The sequence below is a fragment of the Erigeron canadensis genome, chromosome 1 (assembly GCF_010389155.1).
Source record: "Erigeron canadensis isolate Cc75 chromosome 1, C_canadensis_v1, whole genome shotgun sequence".
Taxonomy (NCBI): Eukaryota; Viridiplantae; Streptophyta; class Magnoliopsida; order Asterales; family Asteraceae; genus Erigeron; species Erigeron canadensis.
The window spans coordinates 7,449,345-7,472,751 of NC_057761.1; the positions used below are offsets into that span (position 1 = coordinate 7,449,345).

The 23,407-nt window shown below is 34.2% G+C and overlaps 3 protein-coding genes and 1 pseudogene across 4 annotated transcripts; 2 read left to right on the top strand and 2 right to left on the bottom strand.

The window, feature by feature from the left end:
• The first annotated feature begins 1,208 nt into the window (after positions 1-1,208).
• LOC122602962 (auxin-responsive protein SAUR66-like) lies at positions 1,209-1,565 on the top strand. Its single transcript, XM_043775606.1, has one exon. The coding sequence runs from the start codon at positions 1,209-1,211 to the stop codon at positions 1,563-1,565; it is 357 nt and encodes a 118-aa protein (XP_043631541.1).
• A 5,019-nt stretch (positions 1,566-6,584) lies between these two features.
• On the bottom strand, positions 6,585-6,986 carry LOC122603053 (auxin-responsive protein SAUR68-like). The gene has a single exon (XM_043775698.1). The coding sequence runs from the start codon at positions 6,984-6,986 to the stop codon at positions 6,585-6,587; it is 402 nt and encodes a 133-aa protein (XP_043631633.1).
• Positions 6,987-10,319: 3,333 nt separating this feature from the next.
• On the top strand, positions 10,320-13,180 carry LOC122585983 (lysine histidine transporter-like 8). 2 transcript variants are annotated; one of them, XM_043758098.1, is made up of 6 exons: positions 10,320-10,458; positions 10,693-10,885; positions 11,279-11,415; positions 11,693-12,123; positions 12,469-12,600; positions 12,695-13,180. In XM_043758098.1, exons 1-6 carry the CDS (start codon positions 10,338-10,340, stop codon positions 13,178-13,180), a joined length of 1,500 nt encoding a protein of 499 aa, XP_043614033.1. In that variant the 5' UTR covers positions 10,320-10,337. The 2 variants fall into 2 exon arrangements, with proteins under 2 accessions (XP_043614033.1, XP_043614032.1); XM_043758097.1 differs by having other exon boundaries at positions 10,320-10,885.
• Positions 13,181-13,799: 619 nt separating this feature from the next.
• LOC122603149 lies at positions 13,800-21,432 on the bottom strand (annotated as a pseudogene).
• Positions 21,433-23,407: the final 1,975 nt, after the last annotated feature.

Below are 23,407 nucleotides of genomic sequence, written 5' to 3' on the forward strand. Positions count from 1 at the left end.
AGCTAGTGTTGCAAGTTTAAGTTTAGCACATGTTTTCAAAGTTGTAAGAATTATACTCTTATCTACCAAAGACCAAAGCTTAATTTTGATTAAAAAAATTAAAAACACTTTGGGCAAAATTTAATATAATAAAAACAATAAAAAAATTTCACACTTTTGAAATGTGCAAAAGTTTGTTTATCTTACATTTTACAGATACAAGATTGAAAATATAAAATTTAAAGTCACAATTAAAGTAAATGAAATGGCCTGACGACATCAGCGGAGTCGTGGTCAACGATGTCGAGACTTTATCCACTGCCAGTGGACGGCAGTGGTGTGGTGTAAGACCTCGTTGGGGTGAAATTGTTCCACCTATGCTATTTCAGGTGAGGTTCGTGATTATTTGAATTTTTTTTTTTTTTATAACAATTTGGGTATAGTGAGTATATTTTTTATATGATTGTTAGAAGTGTAATATAATACGACTTTTTGGTATAACCACAATTCATGCTCTTAGAAGTGAATTTGAACATACATCTACACACTTATAAATTAATAACATCTGCATCAAATTGCAAGCATGATTTTTCAAGGAAAAATTACACATTAATCCTTTTAATATATAGATATTCACAATTCCTATCTGATTTATAAGGTTGTTATAGCTAATATCCCTACAGCCAATATTAGAAATTATTATTATTATTTTTTTAAATTTAAGATTAATTTTTCCAAATTGTCGTTAGAATTTGAAGTTGGAAAATGACATTTTCTATTTCCTAGAAATCTTTTTGGGAAAACACCAATTTGATGATCATATTCTTAAATTTGCTAGTGTTTTACAAAAACTTTAACTAAAGAAAGAGGTTCACACAACTAAATGCGATTTTTATTAAACAATAATATTCATAGATTCTATACTTTGCACAAAAAAAATCATCATATAGCATGAAAAAAGATGGTGATGAATTCATTGTGGATTCTGCCATTTGCCTAACACACATTTAACGAATCACATGATCTTGATAGGAGACATTTCAGACATCAATGAAAGATACCCTGAATGTGACAACTTTTCAAGAACATCTACACTATAAATAAGTGGACAACTTTCGGTTCCATTTCCATTGACAACATCTCTTATTCCACTAATACTTTAAAACTAGAAGAAAAAACTAAAAAGAACCCATTGATCGATCATGATGACACCAAGGAAGCTAGTGAAAATGGCTCGAAAATGGCAGAAAGTGGCATCCAAAAATCGCAACGAAAGAATGGCAAACAAGGGCCACTTTGTGGTCTACACAACCGACAAGAATCGTTTTGTGATCCCATTGCGGTATCTAAACATAAATGTATTTAGAGAGCTATTGAGGATGTCTGAAGACGAGTTTGGTCTTCCAACAGACGGTCCTATTACTCTAGTTTGTGACTCTACGCTCATGAATTACTTGATCAACGTGTTTGAGCGAGGGCTGTCTAGAGAGTTAGAGAAGGCTTTGTTAGTCTCGATTTCTGGTAATCGTTGTTCGTTAGATCAAAGGGGTGGAAGTGGTAGACGGTGCTTAGTTTACGGATATTAGGCAATATTTGTTAGTTGTATTTTAATTTTTGTACAATGCTTAGGATTTAGAATATATACAAGTTTTGTATGTTAGATGACAAGAACAATGTGTCAAAAACATTGTATGTACTTGCATTTATGCCATGACAGGCAATGTACGGTACACAAGTTCTGTATAATTGGCGGTACTCAACACTTGTGAAGGCCAAACCAAAATAATGTTTCTTATACGGAAGTAGGTTTCTAGGAGGGGCAAGGCAAGGCGTATGAAAGCCCATGTTACAATCGTGGGTGGTTTCGGCATAGGATAAAATTGACGACGGTTAGGGGCTGATTTTTCAAGGCCCAAATGTGTTTTTATTTTTTATTTTTTCATAGATATGAATTATGAGTTTTGGTCTCTATATATATACGAGTTGATAATATATTTACTTTTACTATGTGCTCTTTAATAGTATGATGATTTTGTAATCTCAAAACATTGTTGATTATCACTAAATCAAACTAAACTTACAGAGCACAATCTCACCTCCATTTTTCTTTTCCTTCTAAAGGACAAAATATATAAAAATAATCAGGCCTCTAACAATGCAAAATACAAAAATAAATACAATTACAGTTACAAAAATATTACTCTATCTAGAAACCACACAAACAATCTCACCTACAACCAAGCCATTTAATTGGGCCGTAACTCATGACCCATGATTGAGCCCGATTAATCCAACATGATCTTATTTATTTTCTTTTTTAATTAGTAAGATTTATCAAAAATAAATAAAAAATCATCTAAATGAGTCCAAATAATAATGTGACAAATGTACGATCCTTGTGGCTACAAAGTACGTAGAAAATTATATTGAGTGATGTGTGACACTCACTTGATGATGATGATCGATGATGATATGAATACATGAGCTCATATATGAAGGCTACGTATCACATGTTTGAAATTTGCTAAAGGTAGGTGAAGAAGTTATATCTTGCAATGCATGTGTAAAGATGATAAGTTATCGAGAATGAGTTATATGTTGTATGCACTCTGAATATAAAAAGCTAAGGGAGATTTAGCAATGAAAAAAAATACAGAGCACGAAATGCAACTTGAGAGGATCCTTTCCCCTATTTATGACCTTATCTCTTATTTATATGATGTAATCAAACACCCACCATACCAAAACAAACATCCATTTATCCAACTATTCAAGATTGAACAAGGCGTTATATCGATTGTGATTTCTAATAGGGATGGAATATCTTGGAGCCGTTCGATTGCATAATAAAGCCGTGCTCGCTAGATTATTATATTCTTCTTCCTGTAATTTTTTTTCTTTTGGTTGTGCTATTCGCTTGGGATATGTTAGTTTGATAACTGTATAATACATTCACCACTTGAAGTGTGTATGAACTAATGCGATAAATCGGTCATATTACTTGTACGATGCTGATTAAAATGTTGCTAAAATATAGTTCATTGGAGTAATCTCTACCAAAAATAAATAAATCAAACAACACTATTAATTACGTGCTCATCACTTTATATTTGAAAACTGACATGGTATCGGTTTTAAGTTGCAAACGAACGAACAAACCGAAGAGAACATAGGAGGCCCTCTTGACAGCTGTGATAGATAGTTACTATGTCTCGGATCCATATGTGACCAATCGACAACCATATATTTGCTATAGATTTATGTCTAAATATAACTTCTTGATTTTAAGTTGCAAACGGACGAACAAACTGAATAGAACATAGGAGGCCCTCTTACAAGATAAAGTGATAGTTACTAGGGTGGTGTTTGTTTTAGACTTAATAAATTAAGTTATCACTTAATCAAAAATACTTAATCGATTATGTCATCAAAAGTGTTTTTTTTCATGACTTAATAAACAAAAAACAACTGTAATGACTTAATCTATACAGAAATTATTTATCCATTATTAATTCAGTCAATGATTAAAAAAATAAATACTCCCTGTGTCTAGGATCTATATGTGACTAATAGATAACCATATATTTGCTTTAGATTTATGTCTAAATATAACTTCTTGATTTTCAACTACTACACTATTCAAAATCCAAATTGTTGAACATATATCACATGTTTTTGTCTAGTTCACAAGAACACTATTCAAAATCCAATCTGTCCCCATCAACCAAAGGTGAGGGCCTAGCTCAGACCATTCACCATAGCTAAGAAGGCTAATTGTGTGAACTAGTAATTGTCTAGGCCCAACCATCCGTCAACAGGCTTACTTATGTTTGGTGCTTCTTCTTGCAAAAACCATAGTTGATGTTAGGTTTAACATACAACGTTTTGGTACACCTATCATATTGTTTGTCCCTGCTTTGCCCTTTCTCTAGACATCTTTAAAGCCAACAATTATGACAGTTCGTATATGTTGATATGTATATAAACAAATGCTATATATATATGCAATTGCATAATTCCCTCAACACAAATCAAATATTCAAGACATCTTTTGGCTTGTTTATTAACGAGTCTACTCCAAAATGATCAACGCCAAGAAATTGATAACAAGGGTTCCATCCCTTAAGCAGAAACGACGATTTATATTTCCAAGAGCAAGCACATCCAGAGCTATTGACAAGGGTCATTTTGCGGTGTACACATGTGATGAGAAACGGTTTGTGATGCCTTTGGGTTATCTCAAGAATGAAATTTTCCAACAACTATTGAAAGTGGCCGAGGATGAGTATGGATTGCATGATGGGCCAATTAGACTTCCCTTTGAAGCCACAGTGATAAATTATGTGATATCTTTGATAGAAAGATGTGTGTGCAAAAATCTCGAAAAAGCACTTCTGTCGTCTATAATTACTTCAGAAACGTGCCTTTCGTTCTCTAACGCTCAACTAGAACAAAATCATCTCCAAGTGCCAATTTCTAGCTTCTGAAAGAAGATGGAGTATTCCTAGCTATTTACTTATTCTAGTTGTATAGCACAACATATTGTAGATATAGGTTGTACATACATACATCGTAGCAATAAGATTTCTTAAATGTAATGCCTTGTTTATTGATAATGCCAGAAAAAAAGTTTTGATCTAGCTAATTTATACGAGTAATATATCATAGTTTTTTTTTTCCAAATGTTTGAGTCCTTATTCTCAAATCTGCATAGATGTAATTTTCTTGTTCTTTAAGGTTTGGATGATACTTCAACCACCTTCTTTTCCTTTTAAGGTCGATCCATATATGGTCGTCAAATACTATGACATTATATATTAAGAGAACTATGCGCACATTTAATCTCAAAAACTTAGTAACAACAATACCACAGCCGCGCCCTTTTTTTTCTTTTACCAAATATATGTACAAACAATCACCTGCAAAACACTAAGTGAGCCAATTTTGAAGCCTGGATCATCAAGCTACTCATCCTGTTTTACTTTGTATCCGCAAATGAAAAGATATGTATAGTGGATTGTTTTAAGATCTACAAAAACGTGTTTTGTGCTATATGTCGGAATGAGATGAGGTTGTGTATCTATGGGAAAATTTACTATGTGAACTGAGGGGGATATTGAACAATAGCATGTGCATAGTTGATTAATAACCATCAGAAAATGCCTTTTTGGATGACCATGACTGTGCCTAGCTAAATCCCATCTTAATGACATTGAACTAACTTTTGTATAGTTATGAATTAAAGTATGAAATATGTTCATTTCATAATTCATCTAAAATGACACAAAATGATTATATGAATGTGTATTTGGTAGTACAACTTTGCGCTATATATCTTACCAACAGTATAAAAGAACCCCTGCCTGTAGATGACATAGTTAAAGAAATTGAATTATATATGGAACTTCAACAAAATAGGATCATGTAAAAATATTTTCAGCTAATGTTAAACAATTGCGTATCTGATTTATACCTCTCAATTACAAATGGGTTTAAAAAGGACTAACGGGCCGAAGCTAGCCCAAGTGAGATGAAGTCCAAAAAATAAAATAAAAACATAAAATGCAAATAACTCATAAAAATACAACATTTTTGGGTGCAAAAGATGATTAACAAGCCTTATCAAAGTCGTTTTGACTAGTCATACGCACAAAACAGAATCCGGTTGCCCAAGTTATAGTCATTTTTGCGAAGCCTTTTTATTCACGCGATCTTGAGTCTCCGGAAACAAAAGGGCTTGTTACCGAAAATATATAGAATACGCTTGTTACCGAAAATAAGTAAAATGTTTCTTATATGATAGATTTTTTAGTTAACTATAGTAAAGTGCATTGCTATTATACACAATAGGACTCTGATAGTGCCAAAAATGCAGATTTTTGAAGAGTATAGCAACTGAGCGGAAGGCGCAAGCAAAAAAAATAGATGCATGAACTTTGTACGGCAAACCAAACACAAATAAGTTGATCTTGGATGATCTGCAATCTGCATAAATGGTCTACTAAGAAATGGATCATTTTATTAGCAAGGCTGGTAACCGTATAGACAGCATGGTCAAACATGTTAATTATAAGAAAAATGTCTGAGAGCTAGCTAGCTTTCATAGCAACACCAAATTCTTTTAATGTAACTCTTAACTACTTTATATCACCTATATGTGAGGCAAAGACATGTGATACAGTACACAAATAAAGACTCCTATACTATGTGACAGAGAAGATATCAGTTTAGGATGACTGTATACGCTGACCAAATAGATCTTTTCTTTTTCTTTTTTTCCATTTTGTGTGTGTGGCTGATCGATGTTGTATAAAGGTAATGGAAATAGCCGTCAACGTTACTTATTCAACATGCTAGAAAGAAAGCAGACCAAACCATGTGAATGATCACCAATTTAAAAATGTGGGTATAATATGAAGATTTTTTTTTCTTTGATTGGCAAATCAGCAACTTCTGTAATGACTTGAATGAAATGCGTATGTATATTAAAATCGTATGACCTATGTTCATTAAAATCGATCTCAATTCTGTTTACAATATCAACTATACAAATTATTGCTAGTTTCTAATTGCTAATTATGTACAACATACAATTCCTATGCGATTTAGCATACTAATAACTGAGTCTGAAAACGTTCAAAGTGCCGGTTTGAATTAGGCAAGCATTGCCATGAAGTGACAACCATGCGAAGTCCTTTCTCAACATCTTTTCTCATATGGCTTTTTATTATAGACATCGTGTATTGCATAAAGGTACCGTTGATGGGCAGCCTAATCGGCCCGTCGTTTTGCAGGCCATATTCATTCTCAGCCATATCCAAGAGCTCTTTAAAAATGTCATTCTTCAGGAAATTCAGTGGTATCACAAATCTTATTCCATCAGAAGTGTATACCACAAAAAACCCCTTGTCAACATTAGCTATATCACTATGACTGACATCACTTGTTCTTGGAAGGGCGATACTTTTACGCCTTATTGCTGCTAGATTTTGCCACTTTCTTGCCATTCTGACTAGTTTCTTGATGCTGATCATGTTGTAATACAATAAGGTCTATAACAAAAAATATTAATACAATGCTTAATTATGATTTGGTTTGTTTTTGTGCCAAAAGTGTGATATAATGGTCATAATATATATAGTGGTTAAGGCAAGAAAAGGATTATATCATTTATGAGAATTTGGAGTAAAGGGGTAAAATGGAGAGGCAAGACCATGTGATATAGATGTATCTACTTGAGGCAAGTAAGACATAGTGGGTGTGTTTTTTGTTTTGTGAATGACAAGGAAGAGCTTATTTGGTTGACACATGGGTCCTAGAACAAATGGCTCATATCCATTTTGCTAGTGATGCTACATATGAACCACAAGAATCAAAGTGAACTTAATTGAAAAGCCATTTTAATTTAGAAAGGTTAGTTAATTTATATGAGTGTGTTTAGTTTATAAATGCGCTAACACCTAATAAGGTACCCAATATAAGGCCAAAAGTATCGGTAACGTGTAGTGTGTATATTGTGAGGACCCATAATAGAATTATAACCCAAATGCTTTATAACGTATATCTAACTAATATATTCCTATACTACTCCAAAGAACAATACTCTATCGAACACTAAAAATCACTAACGTTAGGGATTAAAGTTTGATCTTTTTCTAAGAGACAAGAATTTCTATAAAAAGTGGTGAAACTTTACCCATTTAGTAAGAAAGAAACCTAGCAATAACACTAAGAAAAATAATAACGGGGAGCTGAAAGTTATAAAAGAAACTGCCAAGTGCCGCCTTTCGCGGGTTTTAAGCCCCAATACCTTGACGGTGTATGTGGGAGACTAAGATGTAGGCAGACCTTACCTTTACCTAAGTAGAGAGACTGCTTCCATTTTTTCTACCTAAATGGTAGAGAAAAGACCCTCCAACCTTTGTATGGGATGAGGATTGAACCCATAACCTCTGTCTTCAGAGGCCAGGGTGTTTAACACTGATGCAACCATGTTACTTTTGGGGAGCTGAAAGTTATGTGCATGACCCATAAATAAACTAGAAAAAATAAATTTTCAAGCAAATTGTAGATAAACTACCCTATTAAATGAAAAAGGTAAGGACTTGGCCCCCCTCGGCCCCTTAAAAACTTCTTTCATGCTACCAAGAGAGTTAACCCACACACAAAATTGGCTTATATAATTTGGCCGAGAACGAGGGCTACAGATAGAATTAGTATTGAATTAATATTTAATAATTCAACGAAATAGTATCAGTCTATCGGAATAGGAGTTAGTAAGTAGTATTTGTAGTAACTAAGGGGGTGGTCGGTTTTTGGCCCACTAGCAAGCCCAAATGTATATATAGTACCAGCCCATGGCTGCCTAAACTGCAGCAATGATACTTTGTATTCGGCCCATCTCATCGATTTCATAGCCTATACTTTGTATGCAGCACATCTCATCAAACTCATAGCCTAAACCCTAAACTGCATATTTATAGTATGCCACTTATTTTTGTTGGTGAAAATAGTATCAACATTCTAAAAGCCATTTCGTTTTGTTTTGTTTTGTGTTTGTTTTTCCTTTCAAATACTAACCATATAAATAACTAGCTAGATAGATGGTGAAATATGAAAATTTGATGTTTTGAGCTAATATTATTAATTAACTTAGGTGGAATAATGGTCTAAATTAACAACATATAGGCTGAACATTTTAAACACAAGGAAGATGATAATTAACCCTTAATCCAAAACGTAATTGTAATAATATTCTATGCAATCAAAAAAATTAAGTTTAACAGCTTATAAGGCGGGGAACTGAAAATAAAAGCAGGCATATTCTCTAAGTATTGATGTTGTGTCCTAAGTCAAATGATGTAAATTTGTTGATGACAAAGTTGTATATACTTAATTTTGAGTTTGTAAGTTGCATCACTAGCTAGCAGTGCTTAAGGTTTTCCAAGCTAAACTAATTAAGCTTTAAATTGGACATTGAGGATTTGAGGCTAGTGTTCTATTTGCTTTAATGTATTGTTAAAAATAAGTATTTTGGAACTTTGTATATTAGTTTGCATCTCTCATACTCAAACACATTTGTACAGGTCAAAATGTACCGGGTCCGATTTTCATGTAACATCATAACATTCGTTTTTCCAAATCAACAAAACTAACTGTTGCATGCAGCATCTAACAACTTTCTAATACGAGGTTAACTGTACAATTAATGATAGTTCATATAACTAAATGAATGTTAAATTAAATATATATATATAATTGTGTCTTGCAGCATAATTTTACCAGTTCTTTGTTGGTGGTCTCAATCAGTTCTACTATTATCAGCCTGTATAAGTTGCTCCGTACCTTTTTTAAAGAGGCTAGCCAATTACTCATACGTCCTTCATTTAAAAATGCAAGATTTTTAATTGGTCATCCTTTTTATTGATTAGGCCAACCTCATTTTATCAGTAAGCTACTGCCAGATACCTGCCAATGGGGCTCTTAATTAATCACCCTTCATTCTTGCATCTTGAGTTTAAGTGGCTTGATTACCATTCTCTTGCTGAAAACAATTATCAATTGTGTGCAAAATAAACAAAACAATCTTGTATTCAACTCAAACATTACTTGGGGCCAAAGAAAACCTAGTATAATTAACGTTGAGTTATTGACTTCCAAGGAAGTTTTTTTTGGTAACAGGCTCTTATGTCCAGCAAAAAACACTTTCAAGGAATTAAGTTAAGTACATCTGGTTTCGTTAGTATTTAGTTACCCTGCTAACTAGATTACTTCACACTAAACATTATATTAATTCTTATTTAGGAAAAAATTAGTGATATTAGTTTGACTTATTTTGAGTTTTTAGCTTTATAATTAAGTCTAAATAATAGATTAGGATCTAAGAAAGTCGCATAATTTAAACTGACGGGCTAAAGATAGAATGGTAATCAAGCCACTATAGTTCTCTACCGGGCGTGCCCATTTATGAACATATACGAAGCTTTAAAGAAAGAAGTCCATGAAGAACTTCCGCATCTAATGACTTTAATCATTGCTGGGTCAGTGACTCAATTCTATATACCCTAACATAATTTAACTAAGTCCTACAAAAACTACTCGAGTAACGATTCAATTTAAACTCGTCTTAATTATTGGATTAGAATTATTTGTTAAAACAAATGAAACTTGATACAAGTATACAATAAAGTTATTAAATTAAGTGTTTAGAAATGCCAAATTTTATGGTCAGTTTAAACAGTCTAAACCTAATTGGACAGCTAATTCATCAAGACATCTATTTCTATATATTTGTAGTTATTGATCAAAATATTTAAGATACATAAAGAGACATCAATAAGGTAAGAATAAGTTCTAGCATGACAGAGTCAAGTGATCAAGTTAACTCCTCCCCAACATCCCCAAGTTCGCCATGGGACGCTGGTTTGCCATCACCAGCAATCTCGGCTCCTCCTTCTCAGCCCCAATCACCATCCGTATATCGATTACCATTCTTTCAACCACCAGAGCACTCATGTACGACCACTAAAACTAAAACGAGCCATAAGAGTAATTTATCACAAACGCCACCAGTGTTTTCTGCTCCAGCGTCACAATTGCACTCGCCATCACTATCCAGATCACCTTTTCTTGGGACACCAGACCGCCCCATCACTATGCCTCCTAGTGGATCTCGAAGACCCCTTAGTTATATCAAATCTAGGGATATAACACCAAAATTCTTGACACCTTTAGCTAGTCCTTTTACAAAGGTGCTACGACTCACCAAGCTAGACCCACATGATGCTTGGCTTCCTATCACTCAATCAAGGAATGGAAATGCTTATTATGCAGCCTTCCACACACTTTGCTCTGGAATTGGGATTCAAGCACTTATTCTCCCTGTTGCTTTCACTTTTCTTGGCTGGTAAGCATGAGACCAGAAGTACATTTATGGTGTGATTTGTGTTTAACAAAACTTTAAACCGGTCTATTGTATCTATAAAAAAACTTAAAATTACAGAATGATGTAGCGGCGGGGAACCTGTTGATAGAGACATTAGCCGCTTAACCTTTTACGAGTTTTTGTTAAGGGCAAAGATTTAATTAGAAGTGTATCCAAACTATACGTCAAATGTCTATAGTACGTGTGTATCCAGTATCACCTCTTGCTTAGTCAGCTACATCATTTGTCTATTTTAACAAGTTATATACAAACAATAGACCGGTTTAATTAAAGTTTGATACACACTATAAATTTTCAGCTGTCGCGACCGTAACTCTTAAAATTTCAATAATAAATATTCTTTATTGGTTACAGGGCATGGGGTATTATATCGTTGGTTATGGCATTCATATGGCAACTCTACACTTTGTACTTGCTTGTAAATCTCCATGAATCTACTGAAACTGGGATTCGATACAGCAGATACATGCAGTTAGCACAAGCAGCCTTTGGTAAGCTAGCAATCTTATATGTTCTCCACAATGCCACAAGATATGAAAGGTTTGTCATAATTTAGAAACCGAAAAGTGAAATAACTAGTAACTTTTTGTGTGTGGTTAATTTACAAGTAAGACGCCTAATTGAACTATTTGACCTTTTAATATGTTTGACTTTTTAGTATGTTTTGGAACTATTTGACTATTTAATATGTTTGACTCTTTAATATGTTTGTACTAGAGAACTCTCTTGCATATGATGATAATCTTGCCTGTAAACGATGGATATCAGGTGAAAGGTTAGGGAACGCCCTAGCTAAATTTCAGATTCTATATCTTTCTGCCGGAACTTGCCTAACGCTAATCATCATCGCCGGATCAACAACCAAAGTCTTCTTCCAAGTTGTTTGTGGTGCTTCGCGGTGTAGGGCTGAAACATTGACAGCAACAGAGTGGTACTTGGTCTTCACATGTGGAGCAATGCTACTTTCTCAGTTACCCAACATGAACTCAATTGCTGGGATCTCACTCGTTGGTGCTATTACAGCTCTTGGATATTGTATGACCATATGGGTCGTATCAGTGGCTGAAGGTAGATTATCATATGTGTCGTATGACCCATTAGAAGCTACATCAAATTCTGCTAAGATCTTCAACATTTTTAATGCCCTTGGGATCATTTCTTTCGCATTTAGAGGCCACAATCTTATACTAGAAATACAGGTAAGTGATTTTGTTTTATTATTATTAGACTTCTTTTTCTTGGAAGAATATTGTCTAAATAACATAGTAGTGTATAGATTAGTGTAAACACAGAGACAGCATAAATTTCAACCAATCAGGACATGAATCACCCACAACGTTTATAAAACTCTATATTTACTATATGTTGTTTAATTTTACATTTATTAGTATCTTGTTCTGACTACGCCACGGTAGATGGCATTTGACTTTATGACTATTTTATAACAAAACATCTCAATGTACATATATATGTTAAAAATGGAATTTGCATCCTTAATGATTTTGAAATATATAATGCAAATTTATTACTTTGTTTTCACACAGGCTACAATGCCATCAAGTGAGAAACATCCATCTAGAATCCCAATGTGGAAGGGTGTCAAAGCTTCATATACTCTTATAGCCGCATCATTATTCCCCCTTGCAATTGGTGGATATTGGGCTTATGGCCAATTAGTAAGTTCTTCTCTCCTTAATCTTCCTTTCTTTTTTCTTTTTTTGTTATAATCCTTTAATAATATCATAAAACTAAACTACTTGATATATATAGATTCCTGCATCTGGGATGTTGGCTGCATTGCTCATGTTCCACATAGAAGATCTAGCAAAGTCTATCCAAGCTCTAGTATGCTTGCTTGTGATCATCAATTGTCTTACTTCATATCAGATATATGCAATGCCAGCGTTTGATGAGATGGAGTCGATTTATGTGATACGTTTCAAAAAGCCATGCTCTTGGTGGTTCCGGATGGTCATGCGTTCATTGTTTGGGTTTATTAACTTCTTTTTGGCAGTTGCATTTCCTTTCGCGGGAGGGGTAGGTGGTTTGATTGGAGGAGTTGCTTTGCCTGTGACATTGGCTTATCCATGTTTCATGTGGCTTAAGATCAAAAAGTTACAAGTCTATAGTTTTGATTGGTGGTTAAATTTCGGGCTAGGTGTTTTGGGAATGGGTTTAAGTGTTCTTGTGATTGTTGGAGGGGTTTATACTATTATTAACACTGGTATTCAAGGTAAATTCTTTAAACCACAATAAGTTTAAGATGATTTTCTCATGAGAACAAATGAAATAATGCTGTTGATCTAAATTTATGTTGATTATGGCAAAATATAGAAGAGAAATTTCTATATGTTGTAACCAAATTCATTGAACTATAAACAGATATAAATAATGTTATCTATTAGAACATATATCAGTGGTTACATATTTAGTTCTTAACTATGGTTAGTTGAGTGAGATTTATCCTGCAAATCTGTTGGTGATAAAGGTTTCTCGTCGAGTCATCGAGCTCAATCCGTCGCCGTCACCGCCGTCGCCACCACCACTATATTGCCACATCAAGCGGGCATATGACTAGCTGTTAAAAAAAAAAAAAAGCGGGCATATGACTAGCCCTATTTAATTACCCAGAAATCAATAAAAATAGAATCAAATCTTCGAAATTTGAACTTTCCAACTTCCTGAATAGTTAGATTATATTCTTTAAAATGTTTCCTAACACTTCTGCTCCATAATTAGTTCATATGCAAACCTTACTAGAAATCTATTTCATGGGGTAGATGATAGAATACTAAAAATGGTACCCCTCTAGCTATTTCATATACTGCAGCCACCCTCTTCTGATTCTAATTCCTCATCTGTCTGTATTGAATCACTAACTAACAAAAACTAGATGATCACCATCCCTAATTCTTTCTATTTCTTCTACCGCAGCCCCCTCTTTGTTTGCACCATTTGAAGGCAAAAAACCATATTTCTTTACACCAATTTCCAATAATTCCTGGAATGTTTTTGGTAGAGATAAGTTTCCCTGCCGTGTCTCCTTTCTTGGGGCAACTTACAACCACCCTTCAAGGTTTTTCCCTCTCGCCAACAATTTTGGGCCTCGGTGACACCAAGTCTATACTGTTCTCACCCTCTCGAGCATTATTGGACATCATTCCAAACAGAGGATTATGAAAATTGTCACCTCTCAAGGGAAAGTCCATCCTGCCACAAGACAGCATCTTCTCTGTTTCCAACAACACTTCATCCATAAATGGATCGTCCATGTCTTTCAAATGCTACTCGCAAAAAAAACAATCATGTTTCAGATATACAATTAATCATACAACGTTTTAGAGTCACAAGGAAGAATTTAATTAGCAATCAGATAGATTAGATTAAGAGTCACGGAAAAGGAAATATTGCAGTTTTCATTTAGCAGAAACACAGACAAATGCTTGATTGGAGAGGAACTACAACAAACCTGGAGAAGATTATTCATGATAATAGCCCCATCTCCGACATTGTTTTGAACAATGTTCAAGAATGTTGTTCGGTTTAACCTTAGTAACTGGCTTAATCTTTTAGTGCGAACTGTGAAAAGTTGAGGTCTATAACAAAGAACCCCGATTTCACCACAAAGGTCACCAGGTTTTGCTTCACAAACAGCCTGTCCAACTCCGTTATTCATAACCAGTAGTTCCTAAAGATATGATCGAACATTAGGCTTGAGTTTAACAAGCAATAGAATATATCAACAATTCCTTTTAGAACACTCACCACTGATCCAGTTACAAGAATGTAAAAATCTGTGGGGGCTTCATTCTGTAAGATAACATCTTCCTTTGGAGGAAAGTATTCAGCTTTCATTTCTGAAACCTTCAAAATATTACCATTTGTTATAATTTTAAAGATGTTGACAAAATAGTATGTTTAGTAGATATACTTGTTAAGTGATGGACTGTAACGTACCAGCTGAAAGAGCAAGTCATTGGACACACCCCTGAACAAGTAGGCCTCATCTAGAAGCGAGTGGAACAGGTGATGAGAAATGCTTGATCGTATTGCTTTTGGAAATAAATCAATAGTCTCCTGTTGTTGAAGTCCTTTTGAATCAGTTCTAAACTTGAGACACAAATGTGCAAGCATCTGATCTTTCAACCGAACAGGCAATTGATTCCTTTGAGCAAAACTGGAGGCAGCTTGAATGGTGTCCCTCTACATACAAAGTCCGTCAGTAAAACCAAGTAAAGTAATGATAACTCGAACACAACTGTACAATTATACTCACAAATTGTCTAGTTTTACTGGTACCGTGGACAACCAAGCTGGTCATATTTCCTATAAGATATGGTGTCAATCCAAGGTTGAAAAGCATGTAGCAGATGACCCAAATCATCTCCTTTATGTTTTGTGCATGCAAATCTCCGTATCCCACGGTGGTGAGTGTCGTGATGGACCAGTACATGGATGTTACATAACGGATCCCCAAGCTCTGTTCCTTAAAATCCGCGTCATTGAGGCCTATCCAGGTATTGCCGGGTTTATGATGATGAGCAGCAAGATAATAGTAGAAACATCCTGCACTGTGTACAGCAAAGAGAGTAACCTACAATCATCATGTTTCACAATGTTAGTAACCTCAAAATTGCTGGTTTTTGTTACATCACATGTAATTAGTACTTACAAAAGCAAGCTTGGCACATCGAACCCAAAAATAGTTGATGCTCCTTTCTTTCTCCAATCTGTTTCCAACACCAAAAGAAAATGAAAAGATCAGATAGAAATTACGGCTTTAATGTATCTTGTGCTCTTTTTCAACTGAATAGAGTTGTCGAGTTCATCACATTACTTGGTATCTCGTTATCGCTTATGTTTTCACCCTAACGGGTCAGATTTGCCAAACCATAAAATCTGGTTAAGTGCAATAAGGAGTCAAGGTAATACTATTGATGCATACAACCTTCAATATTTTTTTATTGGAAAACTCAAAACTTTAAATATTATCGTTATAATATAATGTTCGATAGAATATCCAAGATGATCTCACATAAGAATAAAAAAAGAAAAAAAGAAAAAGAAACTGTTAGTTGATCAACGTGACTCACTCTAAACCCATTTTAACTTATTTCCGGTTCATTATGACGGCAAGTGGTCAGATACCCCTTAGTCCCGTGAAGAAATATTTCCTTCTAGTCTAAGAACCTAGGAACCCTGCAAGCCTGAGTAGATGGGTACCTGGAAAACAAGGCACTAACTCTGCGTAAACGCCATAGTCTAAACATGTTGAAAAATCCGTAGAAATGCCAGGAACCAGTAGGAATCTTGTAGACTAGTTCAGAAGGGATTGTAGAGATGATATCAAAAGCCAACCAAGTCTTTGTATGTTAGCTTTTATATTTGTTAGTACATGTTTTGTAAATATAGATTAGTAATGTCCTTGTTATTTAGCTTGTTTAGATGAAGGGTTTATCATGTAATTCACTATGTACTTGCTTGTAATTATGAAGGGGGTTTAAGTGCAATTTATATGACTATATAAACCCCCACATGTAATGTAAAACCAACCTTTTTGCACTAATTCAATACATGTATTAATACCTACATTCTCTCAAATACCTACTTTCCTCATTTCACCTAAAGGTTCACTACACAATAAGCATACATTACACTTGGTATCAGAGCAAAATCACAACTTGTGAAAGATCCATGGATTGATTTTGTTCATTTTGTGTGCTATTTTGTGTTTTTATCCCAAAACCGAAAGCTTTGTTCTTTATCCTCTAAACATGTTAAAGTAATCGAATTTCTCGCATTAATCCACTCCTTACCTTCCTAAAACATCACCCATAAAGTTTCAAATCCTAACTCAACTCACAATGTCTTGAAATCGAAAAAAAAACTTTCTGTTCTGAATACCGGGTTTCATACCGGTTTACAGATTTCTTGTTTCGTAGGTCTAATACCGGGTTTCCTCAGTGTGTTCCATTATTCTAATACCGGGATTCATATCGGAATTCGTACCGTTTTTCCGTCAAAATTTTCATTGTTCTTTTACTTTCAATACCTGGTTTACACCAAAACTGGTATTAGTTTACCATTTCCTAAATTTAATAACTCTTCATAATTTTCGACTTTATCTTCGAAAACCGGTTTTCCTACTTCCATTGTAGAAAACCGGTATTAGTTCATAATTTCTTGTTTTGGCTATTATAATACCTGGTTTACCCCAAAACCGGTATTTGTTCTCCTTTTCTCAAAATTTTCTAACCCGTTATAATTTTCAAGGTTTTCAACGAAAACCGGTATTAGTGCTCTTATCACTGATTACCGGTATTAATAAAGGATTGCTGTGTGGGATTTTTTTTTGAATGTTTTAATACCTGGTTTACTCCAAAACCGGTATTTGTTCTTCTATTCTCCAATTTCCAAACCGTTATAATCTTCAAATTTTTCCCCGAAAACCGGTATTAGTGCATTAATATTGAATACCGGTATTACTAAAGCATTGTTGTGTGAGGTTGTTTTGAATGTGTTAATACCTGGTTTACTCCAAAACCGGTATTTGTTCTTACGTTAATCATTTTGTTAACAAAAACTCTGTCCAATTGTGTTTGCGAAAACCAGTATTTGTACTTCCATTCGAATACCAGTATCAGTGAATCCATTCCTCAAAACCGGTTTCTGTTGAGTATTGTTGTGTGGTTGTTCTTTCACTAAGTTGTCATCAAGATTCATTTTCAAAATGTCAACCAAAGAGTTCGAGTTTAAACCAAACATGGAGTCATATCCACTACATAAAAATCAAAGGTGTTCATGTTTTCAAAAAGACAGTTCAATTTGTCATCTTGTAAACTCTCAACAGGGAGAACAACTCTTAGAGATGACCAAGAAAATGAGAAACCTTCTTCACACATATGATAAAAGTCGTAAATCTACACGTGACCAACTCAAATCTGAGAACTAAGAGCTCAAATCTGTTAATAATCTCCATTTGTCTGCAATGAAAAGTCTTCAATCTGAAGTTGACCGAATCAAATCTGAGAACAAAGAGCTAAAATCTGCTAATGATCTTATTTTGTCAAACATGGAAAGTCTTCGAAAAGACAATGATCATTTGCAGTCAAAGATTCTCAATTTAACCAATGAGTTGGATATTTCTCACAAAGAGCTCATTGAAACCAAACTCGAACCCAAGTTAATGAACTTGTTTTGCAACAGCAATTTTCGAAGCTCAATCGTGAATTGCAAAACATATCCATTTCTTCGAGGAATAACGAGCAAACAAGTTTGAAGTTAATCCAACACCTTCAAGCTCATTCCTTATCATTGGAAACTCAACTTGCAACAAAGTCATATCCAATGAATCATACTTCAACTTGTGCTCCAGAATCACATCTTCTAAACCAAACTACTTCATCTCCAACTAAAATAAAATCCACTCCTTCAAATACCCAATCAAACCACACACACCCAAAATTATCAAACAATACTAAGAAAAACCCTTCCTCCAAAACCAAAACAAATTCTTATAATACCAAAACATCTCACCAAAACACTAAACACCCACAACCATCTTCCAAACCAGCTCATACAACTCCCAACTACTCAAAAGAACCTCATCTCATCAAAACAAAAACCATTCCAACTAAACCCCATTCTACTTTCAAACAAATGAACCCATATTACACACCTCGCAAGGATCTCCCCTCAAGCATATAAATAGCCATTGCCAGAGACACTAGGATTCCACCACTGGAATCATTCGCTATGCACAATCTCCTACTTCATCATGAGGGGGAGAAATGTGTTAAAGGTTGATATTGATTGTCTTTGTGAGGGGGAGCACCATTGTGTACCAGTGAATGGGTTTTGCCATGGAACTGCCATTTCACCACTGTGTATCAGTGAGTAAAACAACAGCCACATTTGTCCTTGACAAATTGGATGGCAAATGACTTAAGTTTATTGGGTCATTCAATTTGATGTATGCTCAAAAGGTTATGTTTCGAAGATTCATGCATATCTTCTAAACATAATATTTAATAAAATCATTTTTATAGTCTTAACAACACAAGAGAGCTCGGTAGCTCCATTTGAACGCACAAAGAAGCGCAAGGGCAAAGGTTTGTGATGGACGCAATTAAAAACCCACCCTTTAAGAAGGCTAACGCACTCCGACTTATACCTCTCTTAGAGTTTGTTCAAATGGGTGAGCCGGTGTATCTCAAGGTTGTAAGACTCAAATTTTATTAAAAATCTCTATTTCGATATTGCTTAGTCAAGTTTATATTTTCTCAAAAACAATTTTGCATCACAATTTATATCACAATAAATATGCAAAACAGTAAACTATTAACTATAAGCATGCAACGAGTTATGGTAGGCAACCTAAACATGTCACTATAGTTTAATTATGTCTAAGTCGGCTCCCCCTTCAAAGAAGATGACCACATACATCAAGTTGCCTTGATTGCGTAAGCCTTAAACATATATAAAACAATCAATTATTATATAAGCACATAGTTGCTCACTGGAAATTTCCAGCAGCTTCACGACCTGTTTAGACCTGTTTCTGGTCCGATTCAGACTTCGACCAGAACTACAAAGTTTTATCCCTATGTGTTGAGCATCTACAGTTCAAAGCACGACCTCTAACTCATTACGGATTAAAATATATGAATTTTTTAGTGAACTATCGCAAAGCAGAAAAATCACATGAAAAATTCACATAGTCACACAATTAATTATTCAATTATCTAGCATAATTAACCCTAATGATCAAGATTTCATATCAATATATCTAAGTAAGAATCATGAATGATTTTCATGAAAAATTCATGATTTTTACTTCTTTTTAACCATTAAAAATAAAGGTACACCATATAAATACAAGCAATTTATCACATAAACATGCAATTAATCAAAACTTGGATTATTAACCCTAAAAAACAATTTTTTTTATATTATTTTTCTGGAAAAATTTCGAACCATATATATATATATTAAATAAAACCGTTTTCTTATTTAAATAATGTAATTAAATTACAAAATCAATTTAAATATATATATATAGCCGAAAATTTTAAAAATCAAGAACCCTAACCCCCCTTCAAGTTTTGATTTATTGGTAATCAAGAAACATACATAGTAGGCTCGTGATACCACTGTTGGGTTATATAACTATTATCAAATCAAATCACAAAGCACGCAGCGGAATATTAATTCTATGTAGTTAATTAATTAACCAAGATAGAAAACGTGTGTCTTAGATTGAAGAGAATAAATCAAGAAACATTATGGAAAAGGTTTAAAATAAACCTCTCTACAATCGCACACACAACGTTAGAATATAGGTATGCTAGTACTTGATCACGAACCGAACAACCTTTGTTAACACCCCTTTAACTCGAACTAACCAAAACCCGAAACCCTTTGTTGTTGGTAGAATCAGTCGAAGCCAAGAGAGAGGGAGAAGAAGAGATTTTTAGGGTTTTAGAAAACCTTAAGATTTGTATGTTAAAAACAATTAACTTAGGCCTCTATATATAGGATTAGGTTTACTTGATGACCAAGTTTAGGGTTTGTGAAACCCCCTCCTTCACCTATTTCGATCGGCCCCCCTATAGAATATTCTAGAGGATTTCCTAATTGTTTCCTAATTACAACTCTCATTCGTTAAGTCCGTTAATCAAGTACCGTTAACTATTACCCTTTTAACGGACAATCGTTAGTTTTTTGTGATCTAATTAATTAATAATTTACATTTAATATATTAATCAATTATATTTACATTCGTGTTGAACGTGTGACCCCGTAGGCTTAAATACTTTTCAGACATACGTTCATTTTACGTGATCATATTTTAAAAGTCCTAAGCACGACTAATGCAAGGGGTATGTATAGTGTCGGGGACCATACCTTGGTAAGGGAAAGGTGACACTGGTCACTGGTGTCATAGGTGTGCCACCAAAACTTCCAATCACTTCCATAACTCCCTTCTGTCACTTCCCACTTGTGAAAGTTAAGTTGAACCAACTTTTTTCAGTTCAAATGTGTGTGATCTCCACTGTGTTTCGAAAGATTGTGGTTTGCATAATTAACAGGGAGCATCCAACATCTAAGTCAACAAATGTACGGGCAAACATACTCTATACTATAGAAAAAAACTTTCCTCATTCTTTTCACCCATGGCCTATTGTAAAAGTTGCTCCAATAACCCCAGCTTTCTGGTGGCTTTCAGTAATCGGCAAGCAGTGTGCCTGGACATGAACACCACTAAAAAACAAAGCTATAACTTAGGCAGTCCAAATCTATCACTAACATAAATGGTGCCAGGAAAGTGCATTTTAGGACCACCTCAGACCAAACAATATATAACAAAACCAGTCCAAATCTATACACTAACATAAATGGTTCTAGGGATGATTTGTGCAATTAACTCTTATATATATAAACGATACATTTTTCTTTTTACTTTTACATGTTAGTTGGTTAAGATAATGTACAGATATGTACTCCATGCATTATAATTAGCTATGTAAATAGCTATGTACAGATTTATATATGGGCCAATTAATGCAAATAGCTATGTTCTGTATATAGGAGATGCATTTATAAAATTTAATTAACAGAAAGACATGACGAACGTAATCGAACCACACCACATAATAACTACATTATCAGCAAATATTGTTATAGCCATGAAAGCTTGAAGCATGATACAACCTAGTGGGGTTAAATTAAAGATACAAATAAAATCTCATGGTTTCTTACCCTATCTAGTTGGTGCATCGGGATTCAAAGGTATAAGACCATCACCCGTTTGCAAACTCATATATAGCAGCGTCTTCTTACACTATCATTATATATTTATGTAGTATTCAAAATATATCATAACATATGCAATTGATCCAGTACTTACAAAATATGGGTAATGAGCTGAGGTGGTTCAACAGTACTATGGGACTAGTCGATCGCTTTAGGCCCCCAAATTTCCAAGGCCTCAAAATCTTGTATATTAGACTTAGTGTTTGAATTTTGGATTAAGTATCATTATATAATTTGCATTACAGTAACGCCTTTTTGATTTTTGCATCAACATCTGTATATTTTTTTATTACTTGTAGTTCAATAACAAAAGACGAGCTACTTTTTTTTTACTTTAGTTTATATGGTAATGAACTAGGCCCCCAAAATTAATCTCATTTGAGGCCTCTAAAAACCTTAAGCCGTCACTAGTAATGGGTCAAAAAGGAGAAAATTGCAGGTAAGTTTTTAGAACTTGTTGAGTGTGATGACCTACACGTTTCTTATAATCCATTATGATATTAATGATTAACTAACTATTTTACTATAATATGCGAAGTTATCTAAGTATTTGAATTATAAAATAAATTTTTGTTATTGGAAGTTTGGAAGTATATAATATATGTAAATATCTCATCAATGTAAAAGTAGGCAGTTTTAAAAAAAAATGACAGACCCCGATCCAAATAATTTAGATCTGATGTAACCTTTGGTAACATGTTATCAACTTTTCCTATTCTATGAAAACCCAAGCACTGTAGCTGGAAAAGTTAACTGACTTTTTTACCCATCCCCTTGTGCACATTTTGCAACAAAAATTTGCATAGCAATATAGCCACCATTGGCAAATGCCCTGGGAAGGTTAGTAGTAGCTCCAACTTGGTAAATTTGAAAACTTTGAAGATTCCTTTCTCGATCCATATATTGAAAAATTCAAAATCTTCCTTGCAATCGATTTTATAGTTAGTGTAGTGGCACTTATTAGCAGTTACAAAAGGATGGTAGACACACCAATAAATATAGGTGATGGAACGGCCATAGCTCCAGGCTTTATCATCTCCTTCAACGACGCAGAGGCAACGATTGAAACAATCTCCCATAATTAGGTTTGCACTTATAGTCCAGTGGCAAAATGAAATGAATAACATAAAATCATCTTTCCTACGTGGAAAGAGAAAGATCCATCGACCTTTGCATCTACCTTAAAAAGTCAAGGATTAGTTATCTTTTTCATACACTTTGGATAACAAAACAGGTTTAGTTGTATAAACCTTTTACGACTGTTACTCAACCCGCCCATTTTGACATTGTATAGTAAACTGACTACTATCTTCTTTTCACTAAAAAAAGATGAAAAACTGCTTACTTCGTATTTGCATTTACAAATACTAATCTTAAAACAACTCAAAAATAATGTATATGATTTCCCAACACATAATAAGATTAAAAATCACACATATTAAAACCAGTTGTATACCCATTCATTCTATTGTGAACTAAAATTAGTTCAAGTAATTATGCGTTAACTGTAAATTGTAAATCGAATATTATAAACCAGAAACTCGATGTAAGTGTTGTGCATGTACATTTGTGTTTTAGTAGCTTTGATCGAGGATCATACTCACATTTTTCACAGTCCATATATGCTTTTATTTTGGTCGTTCTATAGTTTCCTTCAGTCACCAAAAA